Raw genomic sequence first — 18452 nt, forward strand, 5'->3', positions numbered from 1 at the left:
GCCCCATCCCTAGGGATCTGTGTTCTAGTCTCCTGGGAGCTGAGCAGCTCTAAATGTGCAAGTTATAGATAAAACCCTATCCTCAGCTTTATCAAATATCTTAACTCCACATGAATTCTGTAACTGACAGGTTTAGGAGATTTTTCAGTCTACTGTACCCATGATTTGTAAAGGGATTTTAGAATAAACTGGTTATGGTAGCATTGCATCAGATCCCTGATTTCCTACCTTTTCCACAGCTACCTGCATGTGCATAATCCAACCTCTTGCTGAATCTTGTTCTGGGAATTTCAGCTAGCAAGTTTAGCCAGACTTTGTACAAAATAATGGCTGGATTGTGTAGGAATAGAGAAATCACGTCTAACTCAAAAAATGTGTTTCCTCTTCTCAGCAGGAATTCAGAATGTGTCTGCTTCAAACATCTGTCTTCACCTTTGAAGGTGCACAGAATTTTTTGGTGCTTAAGGCATGGCTATCTCTGTCAACAAACCATCCCTTTTCTGAGGAACCCATCTGCTTCCATCTTCACACCTTTGTCTGGTTTAAAAGATGTAAATGACTTAACATGAAAGCAGCCTTGGGGCTCTGCCTGTGCTCTGGCTGGGCTGGGAGGAGCAGCAAGCCTAGACCCCAAACAGTGAAGTCCTGTCCTGAGAAGTTTTAATTTTTGAGGTTTATGAAGAGCTTTAGGGAGAGATTCTGTTTAAACACTTTAACTATTTACTGGATGTAAAATGAGCTGTGATAATTTTAAAGGGATATTTTTTGGAATTGGTTATTTGTTTACTGGTAAATTGATTAAACATGTGGACAATGTTTTTTTTGGTTTTGAATGAGTTAAATAAATGGTATTTTGACTTGACGTATTGGCTAGAGTCTTTTAAACCTTTTCTCTTGGTTGACTTACTGGTAAGACTGCTACTGTTTAAAGTAACTAGTGAAGAGATAAGGATGATACCTGTTTGAGTTTTATGTTTATCTTCTGCAAAAATGTGTAAATCTCGACACAACTTTTTTTTATAAGATGAAAAGATGACTGATGTTTGTGATGTTAACTGTAATCTTGACACTGGTTTATTTTTGTGCGCTTGTTTTTGTGCTTTGGGGTTTATTGTTCGTTTGTTTTTGTTAGATATGTTAGCATCACCTCTTTCTGGGCCTTAATTATTTTCACATGTGTCTATTCATGCATCCAATCCTCATTACCTTCTTTCATTTCAGAAAAAATAAAGTAGAAAACTCTTTCTAGGGGGACACACCATGTTGACTACCAATGATACTTCTGCTGGCACCTAGACTCCTTTGCTACAGGCTGGCCTCTGCTCTACCTGCTCTTTTCCAGTACTCACATCATCACACAAATATCTTGGTGAAATCTTTAGGTCAAAGCCTTTCTTTTAAATCAGACACACTTTGGCACCTACACCTGCTACACAGAGGGTCAACTGAAGAAACATCTGACCTATTATGGTGTTACGCAGGGAGCTGACAACAACCCTTAACCAATAATTCCATTGGCATCACTAGCTGCATGACCACCATCTCCAAACGGCATGGAGATACACAGACCCAAAATGCCTGTGGTCAGTAGGGCTGCATCTACAGTGATCATACCTTCCCTTATCTCAGGGTGAATCAACACCTTTCATCTTCTCTTCCTGCTTCACTTTGCAAATCCAGACCAGAGGTGATGAAGAGCAGGTTTCCCCTCAGCCAGACTCCCAAGTGACATCTGTGGGAATCTTTGTGAGCTCGCTCTCTACAGCACCTTGTGCTTCCTGCCCTGAGTGCTTACTGGCATGTGCTGGAGGCAGGGTATGCTGACACTTGGACTCTTGGCTTTCCTTCTGGAGATCCTATCTGCTGCATGTCTTCCCACCTGGACACCACCAGGTGATCCTTCCACAGAGACTGGCACCAGATGTTGGTGTTTCCAATACTACACGGTCTCCAAGCACTTTCGTATCCCTGTAGCATCTAAAGCTTTGGCAGTGTGAAACAGCAAAAAGACAGAAAAGACTGGGGAGGACCAATAACAAAATAAAATGAAGAGAAAATGAAACTGGGCACCAGTTCAAGCCGCCAGAAGTGATCTGCTTATTTCATGGGTACTCGCCAAACTCTAGCCCAGGTTAACACTTGATGTAATTCCCTGCCTGATGCTTGCAGTCTTGCAAATGAGTGTACTGGTTTTTGGCCAGCTGATTCAGCTGCTCTCAAGTATTCCACAGCTGACATCTCTGAAGGAGAACTCCAGTGCTAATGCAAATGGAGGAGACCAGGAGGGTTTCTCAATTGACATCTGCAAACCAGAGGCGTTTGAATAGTCCTCTTTTAGAACATACTTGTAATGGTTTTAAAGAACAACTTGCAAAGACGGATGTGCAAAATGCATTCCAAAAATAAAAGCAAAAGCTTAATCCTGTTGAAATTTGTCTGTATCCATTTGAATCCCCCAAAACAAGAAAAATGGAATTTGCTCCTGATCTAGTAACTGCATGAGAGAGATGGTGCACTGCCCTTCTTCAAAGAGAGAAACTAAGGCTTTTATCTATAGAAGGCATTTTAGACAAGAACAGGAAGTCTTTAAATGGCAGTGGTCAGCATTCTGACTGTTTTCTAAATTCATAAAGATATGTGAAGCTCATGTCTGAATAAAAGCTTGGCTGTTGCCAAAGCAATCTGATTATTTATCTCTGTGTAAAGACAAACAGTAGTCCTCGTGGAGTTCCTCTGTTGCCAAAAAAACCTGACACACAGAGGAAATTTTGGTGTCTCTTTCAATTTTCTGGTGTTCTAAACAACTCTTCATGGTCTAACTTGAAAAAAAATACTCCTACAGTCCCAAATCAGTGTTGGTAGCTTGGCTGGAAAATGAACATGTAAGCCCAGCTGATAAGAGGTTCCTGGTACTGGTCTCCCTGGGCCGCGGGACAAAGAAAAGCAGGCAAGAGATGTCTGTGGAAAACTAGAAGCAAGAATCATAGAATCCCAGAACAACTTGGGTTAGAAGGGACCTTAAACATCTAGTTCTAACTCCCCACCATGAGAAGGGATGCCACCCATTTCATCAGGTTGCTCAGGGCCCTGTCCATGAACTTCAAGTGATGAGAGCCACAACTTCTCTAGGCAACCTTTCCAGTGCCTCATCACCCTTATAGTAAAGAATTTCCTCCTAATTTCTAAACTTCATCTACTCATTTTCCATTTAAAGCCATTCCTACTTGCTCTATCAGTCCATGCCCTTGTAAAAAGTCACCCTTCAATGTTCTTGAAGGTCCCTTTCTGGTACTGGGAGCTGCTGTAAGTTCTTCCCAGAGCCTTTTCTTCTCCAGGCTGAACAAGCCCAATGCCCTCAGCCTCTGCTCCAGCTTTCTGATCATTTTGGCCCTCCTCTGAATGTGCCCTAATGGGTCCAAGAAAATACCTTTAGCTCATACCTGGCAACCTGTTTACACACCCTAGTCCAAACTCAGGATTCTCTTTAGGGGCCCTGATTATTCATAGGAATGACTTGGGACTTCAGGTCAGGGACAGACCTCTCCCTGAACAGCAAGAGGACTGTGTCTGAAGGGTCTGGGTGAGGCTTTCAGGTCCCAGATGTGGGGCAGCTGGAGGTCACCAGGTCTCCTAAAACATGAAGATGGTTCTGCAGAAGTGAAGGCTCAGTGCACGAGATTATGTGAGGCAAGGGCAGGACTGCTGGCACCCTACAAGCAGGGCTTGCAGACTGGACTCTCCTCTGCCTGCTTCTGCAAGGTATGTTTAGTGTGCTTGGGACTTGGGTGTTTTGCTGCTTTTTTAGCAACTGCAGTTCCCAATCACAGAAAAATAATTCATGGCCATGTTGAAAAAGCCCTGTTCTGCCCACTTTTCATACAGAAATTCATATAACTTCTGTGGTACTCTGCTACACAGTCAGAACACTAGGCTCAAACAATACAGTGTGTTTAGCAGATATCAAACACCTTTGCTATGTGAGATTGTTTAATTGTATTTTCCTTTGTTGTTAAAGACATTAAGTGTTACTGGTATTATGTTTGGATAAACTCCAGTTGCAATACAAGATTCCAAATGAAGCCTGGGTGGATGCAATTTAATATGTAAAGGACTGCCTTGATTCTTACATAACATTAAACTAATAATATCAGAAGAATTCCGTCGGTTCCCTTAATAGGAATAAAACTTGTTTTATTTAACATGCTAATACCAGACTCTGAGTAGGAGAAAGTGTTACCAAGTGTTACCAGCTCTACCTCAACTGCAAGAAAACTGTGCGTGTTTTTAATTTATATAGCCATACTAACATTTATCTGATTATAGCTATCTGGTTAAGCTGTGGTAGACATCCTTTGAGGGAATTGCATTAAGATCAGTCACACAAAATGGTTTTAAGAAGCAGAATCCATGCTGACAGCTGTGCCTCTCTGAGAAAATGAAGAGCACAAGCTCCAAAGTAAAGTGGACAACAGGATAAGCCCCTATGGACATGGGAATACCACTCTAGGATAAATCTGCTTGGAAAAATCTGCCTGCCTTTGGACAAGTTAGAAAGGCCTTTCCAGTCCTCATCTGAATATATCAAATCAAACTACTGCCTTAAAGCAAAAGCAGCCTTGGACAGACTGCACATGAACAGCACTATTACCTGAGTTGCCTGCACACCTCACCACCCAAGCAGTCTAATGTAATTCAGACATTATTTGGGCTATCAGACCATCAGGGAGGCACCTACGAATGGCACTGCTAAAACAGAGGGGAGAAGACAAATGTGGCATTGCACATCAGAGGAGAAGCACTGAGGGAAGAACCACCCCTGTTTTGATTGTGGCAAGTACATACTTACAGATTATCAAAAAGGCAAATTCTAGGTTTTGGCACTTAATTCTACATGTACCTGTTAAAAACTATCTAGATGAAGCTGGTATCTAGGGTAGAAAATACAGGTTTTATTCTGCATTTCCACACTGTAAAGATGAGACATTGTTTAAAGGGATGCAGCTACCGTTTGGCTCTCACAGATTTTTCTCGATTCCCCATTAGGATGCTTGCTGTCTTGCTGCATAATAATTTCAGTGTGATAACACCGTATTTTCCATACTTCAAATGAGAAATTCAGTGAACAGGACTGGAAGTGTTTCACAGCTGCTGATGGATTCCAGGGGCAGCTTCTCTGTATTTTTTTTTTTTTTTTTAACTAATCTACCAGATATCAGAATATCAGAATCTAGACTGATTTAAAATTTTCAGGCAAACACAGAAGAGAGCTCTAATGAAATCTAGCCTCTCTTTCATGTCATATAATCAAGAATCACATTACCATGCATTATCTGGGGGAGAAAAAGGTGTTTCTTCAGCTAGCTCCTTCTCTCAGCAGCACACACTGGTGTAAAACCCTGGATATGTAGCTACACCCTCATGACTACAAATGAGGGCCCTGTCTCATCCACTTAAGGATTAGTCACTAAAACTGCTATTGGGTTAAGTGAGCTTGATTTGGCTTACAGAACAGATCCTCGTGTTTCCACTGGCTTACAGGAACAGTCTTCTACCTTTGGCAGTCTGCTCTCCTGTTATAAATTTAACCTCTGCTAAGAAAAGTATGGCACCTAAAAGCACCTAAGAGTAGTGCTTGGACTGTGTTAGCACCACATCCTTGGTTGCTTAGCTTAAAGATTGCCATATAAATAGCCTCTGAAAGCACAAAAAATCACACTATCATGCTTTTTTGAAGGTTACTCAATCTGTGTATTTCTGAGAATGTGACTCATTTGACCTCTGGCAGGCAGTTTGCTCCAGTGTCCCTGTAAAAGACTGTAGGTTTTGGCTATATATAACAAGGGACAACAATGATGAAGTTTAAAAGAAAAGGTGCTAAGTCTCTTAACATTCAGTTCCCTTACTCCCATCCTCTTATGAAAGAGCAATTGAATACCAGCAGAAATCTGAAATAACTGTCTGTGCCAAAAATGGGCCAACTCCCAGCCACTTTCATCTCCTTCAGGGGTGTTTATGAGAAGTGCCAGACAAAGGTCATTTAGATCCAGACCCTATCTACCATGCAAGGAAAGCAGAGATGTTAACACTGGTGCTTGCTCTGCAGCATGCCTTTCCTGCTGCTTGGCTTTGTCCTGGGTTTTCTGGTGCTGGGCATGAGCAGGAGTTCCCAATGAACTCTTGGCCTCTCTAATGAAGCTGTCAAAGACAACAGTAATCATTCTCTTCTGTCACCTGTCTTCAGCCCAAGGGCAATGCCAACTTGTTTCTCACAGTGACAAAATGAAGAGATGCTGCTGCCAGGACAGAGCTCATGGCTGAGCTTATACAGGGGCTACTCCCCATAGATCTGCCAGTGAATGTGCTGCTTCTGCAGGGCAAAAACTTGAAAACTCTTCCCTTTTAGCACTCTCTGCTTGCCATGGACTTCAGTCCTCAAGCAATGAGGGATTTATATGCCATCCAAAATAAAATATTTGCCAGCTGAAAATTAAACAATCTAGAATTTTTCTAAACAGAAAAGACAGTTTAAACAACTCCAAGCTGATCTAGTAAAAAAGCAGATCACCATTATGTACAGCAGGGTAGAATTCTACTATTAAAAATAACCACCAATAACAGTTCCATCAGATGTGGAATACAATTCAGATCACACCATGGCTGCCAGAGACAAAAAATATTTGTGAAAGCATTTGCTTCACACTTGGAATGCTTGAGACTTTGTGCAGACAGTGATGAAGCATCCAGAAAGCAAGCCTAATATGTTCTGTCTCATCTGATGGCCTTTACAGCTATCTAATCCCCTCTGGCTGATCCTGTGCCATCTCCAAGCATGTCTGTGGAGCATGCTGCCCTGACCTCTTCGTGTGAACAGGCTCTAGATGCAGGGATGGGATATCTGCTCCAAGGGAGAAGACAGCATACAAGCAGGGAGTCAGCCATCAAAGACAGTGTAACTCCAACAACTCCCACAAGCAATTGCAAAAACAAACAGTTTCAATTGCTACAGCTGCATTGAAAGCTAGCCTCTGAAAGGAAAATAAAAGACTCCTCCACACTCTGTGGAAACCCACAAGAAATTTTGGCAAAGTTATCCGTCCTCAAAAGAAGGTCTTAGTTTGCATAGGCTATCTACTGTATTGTGTCCTGCTTTAAACAATACAGTGTATGCCGGATTGTGAAACAGAAAACCGAACTAGTGCACATCAGTTGTTGTTGCCTGATCGAAGAGGAAGCAACAGACCAAGACTGCTACCAAACCACAAAGACCATTTCCACTTGCATTACATTCAGCAGCTGCACATGTCTGCAGCCCACCTAAGGGGCTGAGGAGGCAGTAAACTGACAAGAGTGGCAGAAGGGATGAAACAGGACCAAAATGGTTTTGAGAGGATAAAAAAAAAAAAAAAAGACACCTCCTCAAATCCCTAGTCCCAGCTTTGTATTGTTCCATGTTAAAAGAAAAATGCACCACACCAAGCAGAAAGGCTGTGCCCACCAGCACTGCTCAATATTACCAGCACATGCCCAGGAGGTAGAACCTGGGGACACAGGAAATATGTTTTATTGCAATGCTAAGTAATCAAAGCACTTCCACTGAATGGTCCTCCTCCAGCACCTCCTCCCCCCCCCCCAAAATAGTACCTGTGGGCTCATTCTTAGTTTTAGTTCATGTTGATGTTTTAGTTCATTACTGCACACAGTAGTTCAAGTCAGATTATTTTGGGACAGACATGCTGATATATGAATCTGAAAGACTTCTCCAGGATTGTGGTTTTTTATTTTGTTTCACCAGATACTTGTAGGCTTGCGCCTAAAGTAAACAGGAAACTGCATGAGATAAAACGAGACCTTCCAGGCAAAAAGGCCCTCCACTGAGGAATTTTTGGGCTTAAAAAAAAGAGATAAACAAGCAATTAGTACATTGTAAGAAAATCACTTGCAAAATCCTTCTACTCAGCAAATTAATAGCTTCTAAGAAGTACCTCTGTTCTAAACGAAATACAAAGCTTTTTTTCCTTTTCCAGAAAAGATTAAAACTCTCCTAACTACTCAGCAATGCACTGAAGGGCACTGCTCAGAGATTACTTTATTTTCTTTTAAAATGTTTTAACAATGGAATATTCAACTAACACTGAGGTAAACTCCAACACAGCAGCAGTGTGTAGGGAAGATGCATAAAGAAAAAGCCCTGAGGCAAACTCAGATCAGATTTTGCTAGACTTCATTTGAAGTTCCTGGTGATACTTGCTGGCTTCTCATTTTTCTACAGAGTTCAGAGTAGTGGCCACATCAAAGTCAGGCTAGCTAAATGAGGGACAAATGCAAGGCAGAGGGGCCATTTCAGCGCTGTAGGAAAAGCCCACACTTCCAGCTCCTTCTTATAAACTTTACAGCCTGGAGATTGATCACAGCTGTGCCTTAAATAATAAGGAGCTAAACCAACCACCACTGCAAGCTTTCTATCTACTGGGCTCTAACTGTTCTGCAAGCTATAAGGGGAGAAAAGGAGCAGAGATTTCTCTTTCCCTGGTGTTTTCTAGGAGAGACAAGCAACAAAGGATAAGCCCACTTATTTGCCCTTCAAAATAATGAGCATTCAGTTTCCTTAGGCATCCAGTGACACCACAAGGATTTTACTGTCATTGGTGTTCTTGCTGTTCTATGCTATCCAAATCCTGATATTGTAATCGTGCTCATTAATTACCTATGAGCATGAAAATTTGTAGCTATGAACAGACTGACCTACTGCAAATTTGTTGCTTTCACAGTATTTCCAGTACATATTTTTCTGTAAACAAGCACTCATTAATTATATTTTTTGTTTTCTGTCCTCTTGTCTTTAATTGCATTTATTAGAGAAGGCTCATTCAGGTTTTCACCACCTTGAATTACTTTAAGAATGTAGTGGCTAAGCTACAGGTGTGGGGCAAGTAACATGGTCTGTGCAGGACAGTTTTCATTCCCTGCTACTTTAATCCACTTTTTGTGGAGCTCATGTGCAAAGCTGGCTGAGCATTCTGCAAAGCCTGCAGCGTTGGAATGCCATATGAGTCTCTTGAGTTGGTGAGTTCCATGCTCCACTACACAAGATATCATCCTGGTTACAATCCAGCCACCCTTCCCCCTTATTGACACGGCTTTTATGTGAACTTTGCTCTCCTCCCATGGCTGGAGAAGCTTTCATCACTACCCGAACCATGGGGTTTTGTAAAACACGAGGTGTGTATGCCTGGTGAAGGGAATTAATGAGAACAGGGAGAAGCAGTATTGCTGGACCCCTCTTACCCTCCCCAAACAGGAGAGTTTTGCTCTTGTAAGTTATAAACAGTGTTACTGTCTCAGATGGTACTGGATCTCATATTTTCTCTGTGGGCCGGGGGAGCTCCCTACAGATTAAAACTGCAGCTGCTGAAATCCACCTTTTTGATGTTCAATGGCTTTGATGTGTTCCATGTTTGGCAGTATGTTACTGCAGATACAGCTATATGTTTCATTCGTAAAAGAAACAAACAAAAAAACAACAAAAAGGGCACCTGTAACTGATCCACAGCTTGGATGTTCTTCATCTCTTCCTTCTTATTCTGCATGACAGACTAATTCCCATATCCATAAAGATTACTTTGTGCAGGAGTTTCGGCTTGATGGGAGAGGGCTGAATGCAGAGATCTCCCAAGGTTCAGTTGTGGCTGTAAAATACTGCTGCTAGCTGTGAAGTCTGAGCTTGAATGTTGCTGCAATGCAAGCTTTGCATTGGCAGGGCAGCTGTGGTCACAGCAATAAGGGGTCTCCTGGTAAACTCTCATACCAAGGGCACAAACTGCAATACGCCTACACACCATTTAATGAAAAAGGGTGAAAATATTCTAACACAAGTCGTCCATCTAAATTAAAGAACAAATCATACATGAACTGAGCTACTGAATCATTAAATATTTCCAGATATTTCTCTTACGGATACCTCTCAAGTTGGTTCATCAAGTTTCCAAACCTACTGCTAGCCTAAAAACTGTTTTCACAGGTCTTTAAAAAGCTGGCAATGTCCCTGGTGTTTCCAATAACTTTGTGTTTCATTTTTCTGAGGTGTGAGAAATAGAGGTGTTTAAACAACAAAATACACTACTCATCTTCCAAGTATATGAACTTCTCTCATTTTTTTGAAAGCGGCCAGTCTGTGTCACAGAAGTGCAGGAAAGTGTTTCAAGATGTGGCAACAAACATCTCTTACTATCACAGATGTCAGCACACACAGAAGCCCTACCATAATAAACTGCTGCAAAATGCTGCCTTCAAAATTGCATGCATGCAGATATTTAGGCAATTCTATCAGGGTACTAAAGCCTGTGCACTGTACTAACACTACTTCCTATTAAAAAAACCCAGCTTAACTCTTTACAACAGTATCAGAAGCTTTCTGCTTGGGCTGGCATTTTTACTTGTGCTTTTTCTTTCTTACCTACATATGAGGAAAACACTCAGTGAAACTGCTGCATCTGTTAGACGTTTCTCTCTTCTGTTTGAAAGCAACTGCAGCAAAAAGAGGCAGTGAACTTAAATTTCAAATGAAAAGGATGTCAAGCTTCTCTAATAAGGCTTTTGGCAAGTATATTTTCTTTGTTATTTTGGGGGAAATCTGCACTCAACAGTGCAATATGCCATGAAGACATCCCATAAGACACACTTTGCAAGATTCCCTGTACTGTAGGAGTCAAGGGTAATTCTTGGTAGCCTGTGGATGCAGGAGACCACTCTGCAAATTTTGGGGAGAAAGGTGAATTGTTTTAAAGTGAAGTGCATAAAGTACAAAGCTTATGAATGTTTTGTGGTCAAGGTTTTAATGTATTTTGTCACTGTTTTCAAGGTCTAGGCCAGGTTTGAAATCTGGTTTGTGTCCCTGCTAAGATTTCAACCGTGCTTGCGGAGAAATCCGTGTGTTTATACAGAAAAATGCAGAACTTGTGCTTCAGCCAGCTCTCTCAGCTCATTTTAAATGCAGGAGATTTTGGAATTTGAGGCACTGTTGTATGCACTGAATCCTAGAAAATTGCTGCATCTCTGGGTTTACATCCCTCCCAATGGTAAATACTCAAAACAGGTGCAATTTCCTTATGGATCAAACCTTAACTGGCCATTATTTCTGTGCAATCTACTTTTTGAATTACTGATGATCAATGAAGTCCTGGACTTAGGAACTGGAAGTACAAGACAACTACTAAAAAAAAAAATAAAATAATCTAAAAAGGTAACTTTTTGATGTTGAGTTTCCCAGACCACTGAGGAGAGGTTATAGCCCTGGAAAGTCATGTATCCTCTGCACCTTTAACCAGAGGATGTGTCTCAGCCCTGGTTGGCTTCTCTGAGCTCCCATGGATGCAGAAGGCCTAGCCAAGGAAAGAAACCCAACACCTAGACCCCCAAAATCTCAGCAGCAATAGTAAATTGACCTGTGCCTGGCCAGTGGCCAAAGACAGCAGGCTCTTTTGCATCCCTGTGCCCCCTTTCTTGGATCAGCATAGTCAGGGAAGCTGGGAAGCAAATGGTTGCCTAGACAGCACACAAAGTACTCAATACTCCTCCCACTGAGGTACTTCTCTCCTACAATCAGAGAGATAAATCAATCAGAGGCCTAAATGGTGAACTGGCAGGGTAAAAATGGAACAGATGAGCCTGCCATTTCACAACCTGGTTCAAATAATTCAGGGAAAAAACATTCGTTTTTTCTTATAAGAGTAAATCTCTATATACGGCATATTTTTGCCTGTGATACTGGTTTGCAAGAAGGTGGCTATAATTTGTTTTCTGGAAATAGGCCTGGAATTGCTTTTCTATGCTATGCCACAAGCCAGGACAGTCTGGCAGCCCAATCCAGCTCAGAGAGACATGTGAGATGGGGCACCAGTGCTCCAGGACAAGGTGGTCTCTACTGTAAAGGCCCCAGCACATTCTTTGACAGCTCAGACTCCCTGGCAGCTAAGCTGGCTGTCAGAGGCGCTGCTCCTGCCTGCCAGCCAAACCAGGGCAAGGCAACACCGAGAAAGTTACAAATAGAGAGTGGAGAGATGGGAACAGAGGGAAAGGAGAGGCAGGAGGGTGAAGATCCAAAAAGAAAAAAAAATAATATAAAAATCTCATAGGGAATCAGTCCTGTGTTCTCTGGAATATGCTTAAAAGCTAGTATTTCAGGAGTGCATACGGCTTTATCCACACCTCTCATCCTCCCTGCTGGTGCCAGGCCAGTGTACCTGAAGGCCTTCTGCTTTATAACAGGACTACACATGGTGAGTACGGCACTCAGGTATTTGATGGGTGAATTGGCTGAAACTTCTTCCAAAGAATGCTACATTACTGATTTCAAGCTAAGTACTTTGCTTTTTTGCTTACTGAAATTGATCCCTCCTCCCCACAGAGTAAACTAAGCCAAGCTTTTCTGCTAGAAAGACAGAAACTCACACGACTAATTTTGTGCAGAACTCTGGCTAAATAGGCAAGGATCAGAGTCAGATCACCCTCACTGAAGGACCATTTTCAGTCCCCATGGTTTACAGGGGCATTATAGTCTATTAACCAATATGCATTCACTTTACCTTTCCTTTGTGTATGTGTGTGTGACAACAGTAGGAAAGAAGTCAAGCTACAACATACTCTGATATTACTCTCTCATTGCTGAAGGAGGATAAATATAAAATACAACTGGAAGGCCAGGTGTGTTCACAAGGCTGAGTATCACACAGCAAGCAGGCTGCCAGCAATGATCCCTGGACACCGAGCACCCTTAGAACTATATCCCCCAACATGGCATCTATCCATTTTCAACTTTAGTCTACAGACAAAGTAGCAACCATTCTACAAAACTACAATAGTTTTATACAATATTTTTTTACTTTCTATATACTGAGCTTTTACTTAGAAAATTCATCTCTAAATTACTCCTTGTACTTTTCTAGAAAAGTAAAAAATGAACACCTTAAAGCAACTTAAAACAAGAGAAGACGAGAATTATCAATGCCATATGTCAGAACAAGTTCTTTCTAAGGTTATAACAATACCAGAAGATGTGAAACAGTTCCCTTAAAACTGCTTTTAGAAGAACAAGGAAGGTACTGAATCCAGGAGAGCTTGGCAGCTTTTTCTCCTTTTAACAGCTAAATCCCCTCCCTTTTCTTCAGGAGATGACTTCTTTAATGAAGGAAGATATTTCAAAAATCTTAACTGTTCGTGCATATCTATGGTTATATTAACAAACTTGTAATCAGATACCAAGTACTTTATTAAAAGAGAAAGACCCAGGCAGACAGCTCTTACTCAAACACAAAAAAAATGCAACAGAATTACTCCTCACTCCTCTCAAACATGTCTCAACTTTTTTCTTTATAGTAACCTCCTAGGCTTTTAACGCCAATATCAAGGAATTAATTAATTCAACCCCTGCAACACTCAAGAGGATACTCTCCCAACAGCAGCAGATGGCCACCCCCACTGCAGAGATGTCTGGGGCAGTTTTACTGACCAAGCCCTCACTTCCCCAGTTGCAAAACTTTACATCACCCTATCCACAAACTTCAAAGCACTAATCCCTGTTCAAATCCCTCCTGTTTGCTAGTGGGGTTGGAAATCAAAGATTTTCACTTACAGCAATTCCCTTTGCTCCAGTACGTCACTAAGTAGCACAGACTGATGGATAACACCAGAGCATGGAAAATAAGTACCTCAGATTTACAAATGTTGTCATAGCTTCCAAAGTCTCATGACCTTCCATATAAGTTCTAAGCCCTTGCTGTTGTCTAGGCATTGATGGGAGAGGATATGTGTCCAGCAGTGGACCTGTCACGCTACACAAGCGGCACACTTGGACACAGTATCAGCATTTCTCCATACGGATCCAGGAAAATGAATTGCAGAGACATTTTCTTATGCTGAGGAAAGTAGAAGTGTGACACAAAGTTTTTCCAAACAAGAACTACAGAAAGGATGGGGATCTTCTGCTGTGATTGCTGCTTCCAGCTTTAAAGAAGGGTATCAAATGTGTGTTTGAGAGAAATTTACAGTGGACCAGCTGGGGAAAAAAAAAAGGGAAGAAAAAAACCCTAAAAATATCTTTGAAAGAAAAAAAAATCAAGCAAAAATAGTCCATCAATGAGCTCAGTGACAGCATCCCCATGAGTATGAAACATGAAAATAGGAAGCTGTTCTGTTGCCACCAGAAGAAATCAGAATCATATTTTCCTTCCACATGCGGATTCTAAATACCTTCATTTAAAAAATGCAGAAACTAAGCCTTTTTGATGAACATTCTTTTTATGCTGAGGCTAGAAGGATGGAACCATGGCTGCTGTCTGAAAGCTATCAATCACTGCTGACCATTTCCCACTGCACTGACTGGCTGCTGTACCTCAAATGTCTCAGCAGGAACTCTGTGATTTGATGTTAAGAGCCATAGTTTCATTGAAACTGTAAAGGCAAAAATAATTTTATATTAAAATTTATTTTCTTCTTTTTTTCATGGATTATCCCAGAAAAAACAAGCCCAGAATACTTAATCATACTGCTCATGTGCAATGAAGCAATGCAGAAGGAGGACCACTGCTTCTCTTGCACAAAAGAGTCTGTTGCTGTCAGTGCTTTTTTTCCACTGGTGGAAACAAAAACAAGAGTTCAGTGCCTCATTGAATGCAGTTTTACAATGAGACTAGATAACAGCTGGCATTTTTGTCCACATAATTTCTGAAGCTGAGGTCTAGCTGTAAATTTGACTTAGCACTTGGGTGGTTGCTGAAACATGGGAAAGACAAATGGTATCACAAAGGTGAAAACAGTGGGTGGACTTGGACCTTACCCTGTACCTTCAGACTGCAAATGCTTTCCTTTAGGAGTTGCCGAAGATGTATCAGTTTTAGCTGAGGGGGCAAGAAATATAATCTGGAAAGTCATAAAAGGAATGAACAAAATAAGCAAAACATTTAGAAACAATTTCTCCATGCAACTATGTGCTTTCTAGGAGACAAAAATGTTATGCGTGAGCAGCCATTTTTAAAAAGCACTATTGTTGCCTCTTCTAAAGAAAGGACAGGTTCCCATTTTCTCTTCCAAAAAATTCAAAATTCTCAAATTTTGAGAGATCAACAGGACTTGGTCATGCGCTGGCATTTCACTGTAAGCCTCCTTGTACATGCTGATTTTCAAAATTCCTTCTAGGTAACAATTTCTGCCCTGGGTATTCAGCAAAGTTTACCAAGGTCTCTGTTTTAGGGCAAATGTCCCACATGCCCATCTGCATTGTTTTGGAGAAGTGCAGGTTGATGATTACTTACTCATGGATGTAGCACTGCTAAGTGAAGTCTGATCTCAGGGCAAGATAGGTTACCAATTAATTTTGATTAGGTGTGGATTTTCAGTAAGTGAATATCACTCCTTAATCAGCATTTTGTTATTTTACCTGGATCCAAGTGAAAATCTTGGATTATACTTTTCAAGGTCAAGGTGTGATTTCTAAATCCTATTATGAAATGAAAGGAAAATAAAAATCAGTTCTCAGGGCCCATTGAGAAATATAACTACTTTTGCCATTGCAATTAATTTTTAGAAGCTTCTTGGAAGAGGTCAAAACCTATGCAAGCAAGAAAAATTCATTATTTGTTTATAATTTTTTTCTAATCAAAGGTGAAGTGTAAGAACTACTTAAAGTTTACCACTTTCTGGCCATTCTGGAAAAATGAAGAGAGCTTTCATCTGCCCTTTAAATTTATTTTTTCCCCGAAAAGGTAATAAATTATACTGAAGTCAGGGGAAAGGACTTTTATTAAATAAGGCCTCATTTTCATCATACTTAATGGAATGTTTTTCCCTCTCAAAACATTTTTCCCTCTCAAGAATAAAATAAAATAAAACCACTTTCCTGTCTTGGGAAATGATGGAAGGTCCTCAAAGTGCATTTTCAAAGGATTCTGAATGAAAATAAATAATTCTGATTCTTAACTGAAGGGGGAAAGAAGGAGAAAACTTCTAAATGGATTCCCCAGGGCAAAGCATTAAATGCCACAGGGATACCTGGAATACTTTAGAGGAAAGACAATTACCAGAGATGTATCAGCTTTAAGTGTGGATGCAATAACATTAATTGAGAGAGTCAGTGAAAAAGTTAAGCAAAACATTTAGAATGAGACTTTCTACACATCCAGCCATACTCTGGGTTCAGAGAGAGTTGCCTGGATACAAGGCATCAGCAACTTCTGCTTCATCAAGTGGAGCTGACATGGGGTTCTTTTGGAAAAGAAAGCTACTTATGAAGTTTATCACACAAACAAACTGACTACACTCAAATTTCCAGATCCTGTGCTTCCTTATTATTTTTCCTTTCAGCATTCTCACCAGCCAACCAGTAACAGGAAGAGATTTGGTCTGGGACTACTAGAAAAAAATTCAAGATCCACCAGAATTCATTTGCTGGACTATAAATGACAATAAAAATGATCAGTGTCTGAGATTTTGAGACAGAGCACACATAGTACCGCTTTTACCAGCAGCATAAAATATTTCAAGCAATCAAGAAAAATCCTTCAAAGGGTGTTAAATTGAAAACACACTACAATCACTGCATAACTACATACATATTGTACATAGATCCTTGGCAAGTTTTCGTGCCTCCATTATTTTAACTGGAAAAAGAAAACCTAACTGATTTTTAACAATTCTTTGTGAAAATTTGTCTTCCTGTTAGAAAACAGTGCTAGACCTGTCTAATATAGTGATCAAGCTGTATTTATTAAGAAAATAGAATACAGATATTTACATTTACAAACATAAAAATATTAGTACACTTGTAACAAATTACTGACTAAAAGTTAAAGTTCTTGTAATTAAATCAGAATGATTTCACATTTAAACCTTCTAACAAATATATGCAATAATATGAAGACTTTTATTCTTCTTCATCTACTGACAAGCTATAAGTATGCTGTTACTCAAGTCAATAATAAAACATCATTAAGATGAAGGGGAAATTAAAAAATTAAGGAAAAAAAAAAACAACAACAAAACCAATAAGATAATACACAATACACAGTAAGTAGAAATGGCAAGGCCTGGAAACCACCATCTCCCTAAACTGCATGTTTTTTGCCGCAAGGAAGCTTTTGAGGAGCAAACAGAACTACTCCTAAGGCAGAGGGAGAAGAGGGAGAAGAGGGAGAAGAGGGAGAAGAGGGAGAAGAGGGAGAAGAGGGAGAAGAGGGAGAAGAGGGAGAAGAGGGAGAAGAGGGAGAAGAGGGAGAAGAGGGAGAAGAGGGAGAAGAGGGAGAAGAGGGAGAAGAGGGAGAAGAGGGAGAAGAGGGAGAAGAGGGAGAAGAGGGAGAAGAGGGAGAAGAGGGAGAAGAGGGAGAAGAGGGAGAAGAGGGAGAAGAGGGAGAAGAGGGAGAAGAGGGAGAAGAGGGAGAAGAGGGAGAAGAGGGAGAAGAGGGAGAAGAGGGAGAAGAGGGAGAAGAGGGAGAAGAGGGAGAAGAGGGAGAAGAGGGAGAAGAGGGAGAAGAGGGAGAAGAGGGAGAAGAGGGAGAAGAGGGAGAAGAGGGAGAAGAGGGAGAAGAGGGAGAAGAGGGAGAAGAGGGAGAAGAGGGAGAAGAGGGAGAAGAGGGAGAAGAGGGAGAAGAGGGAGAAGAGGGAGAAGAGGGAGAAGAGGGAGAAGAGGGAGAAGAGGGAGAAATCCAAGTCATCCCAAATCCAGTTGGATAGATATTGTGTGCTATAAATAGTAATTTTAATCAAGATTTCACTTTTTCATGCAAATATTTGATGATACAGCTTGAAAGTACTGCTGTCACACTGCATCTCTGAAAGCATTTTTTAAAAACATTTGCTCTCCATACTATGAAACAAGATTTTATTCTTTAAACTTACGAGCTCTCCATTTATGCTACAGCCATCAGCAACAATTTCCCAGTTTACTTGACTGTAGGGTTAAATTCACAGTTTATGCAAATTTAAAATATATTGATCTAAAAACACTGGCACTATACATAACTGCAACCTATGTGCTAGAACAGAAAGTCATTGATGCTCACACTTGTATTGCCTGCACCAACTACAGAGTTTATTGCCCTGTTTTTCTGTCAGGATTAAATCAATACACAAGTGACATTTCTGTGACGCAGGGGTCAGGCAGAGTTGGTGACTCCAAACTGGACCCCTGTGCAGACCACAGGGTAACACAGTATTTATGCTTCACAATGCACCACTTCCAGATAAGAAGCTGTGAAAAATGCTGCTCTCATCTGAACTCCAACATGATGTTACTGCCCTGCCCTGCCCATATTACATCTATGGCAAATGTAATAATTACAAGGAAAAACACCTGACGGGATGCTGCTATTCTCCTCATAAGGCCACTGCTACCTGGTGGAAGGACATCCCCAAGCTAAGACAACATCCTCAGTTTCAATCATCTTAGGAAAAATGCTGCAAAGCTC

The 18452-nt window shown here is 40.9% G+C and overlaps 1 protein-coding gene across 3 annotated transcripts in view; it reads right to left on the minus strand.

The window, feature by feature from the left end:
• Positions 1 to 18452, minus strand: part of LPAR1 (lysophosphatidic acid receptor 1) — a 66563-nt gene that overhangs the window by 7030 nt on the left and 41081 nt on the right. Inside the window, exon 4 of one of the 3 annotated variants that reach the window (XM_068177381.1) lies at positions 1367 to 1911. The exons of the other annotated variants lie outside the window; for them this stretch is intronic. Within the exon in view, the coding sequence (XP_068033482.1) occupies positions 1760 to 1911 (152 nt within the window). The 3' untranslated portion in view covers positions 1367 to 1759. Of the gene's footprint in view, positions 1 to 1366; positions 1912 to 18452 lie in introns of those variants that run through there. 3 annotated transcript variants of the gene reach the window in all.

The sequence above is a fragment of the Anomalospiza imberbis genome, chromosome Z (genome assembly GCF_031753505.1).
Source record: "Anomalospiza imberbis isolate Cuckoo-Finch-1a 21T00152 chromosome Z, ASM3175350v1, whole genome shotgun sequence".
Taxonomy (NCBI): domain Eukaryota; kingdom Metazoa; phylum Chordata; class Aves; order Passeriformes; family Viduidae; genus Anomalospiza; species Anomalospiza imberbis.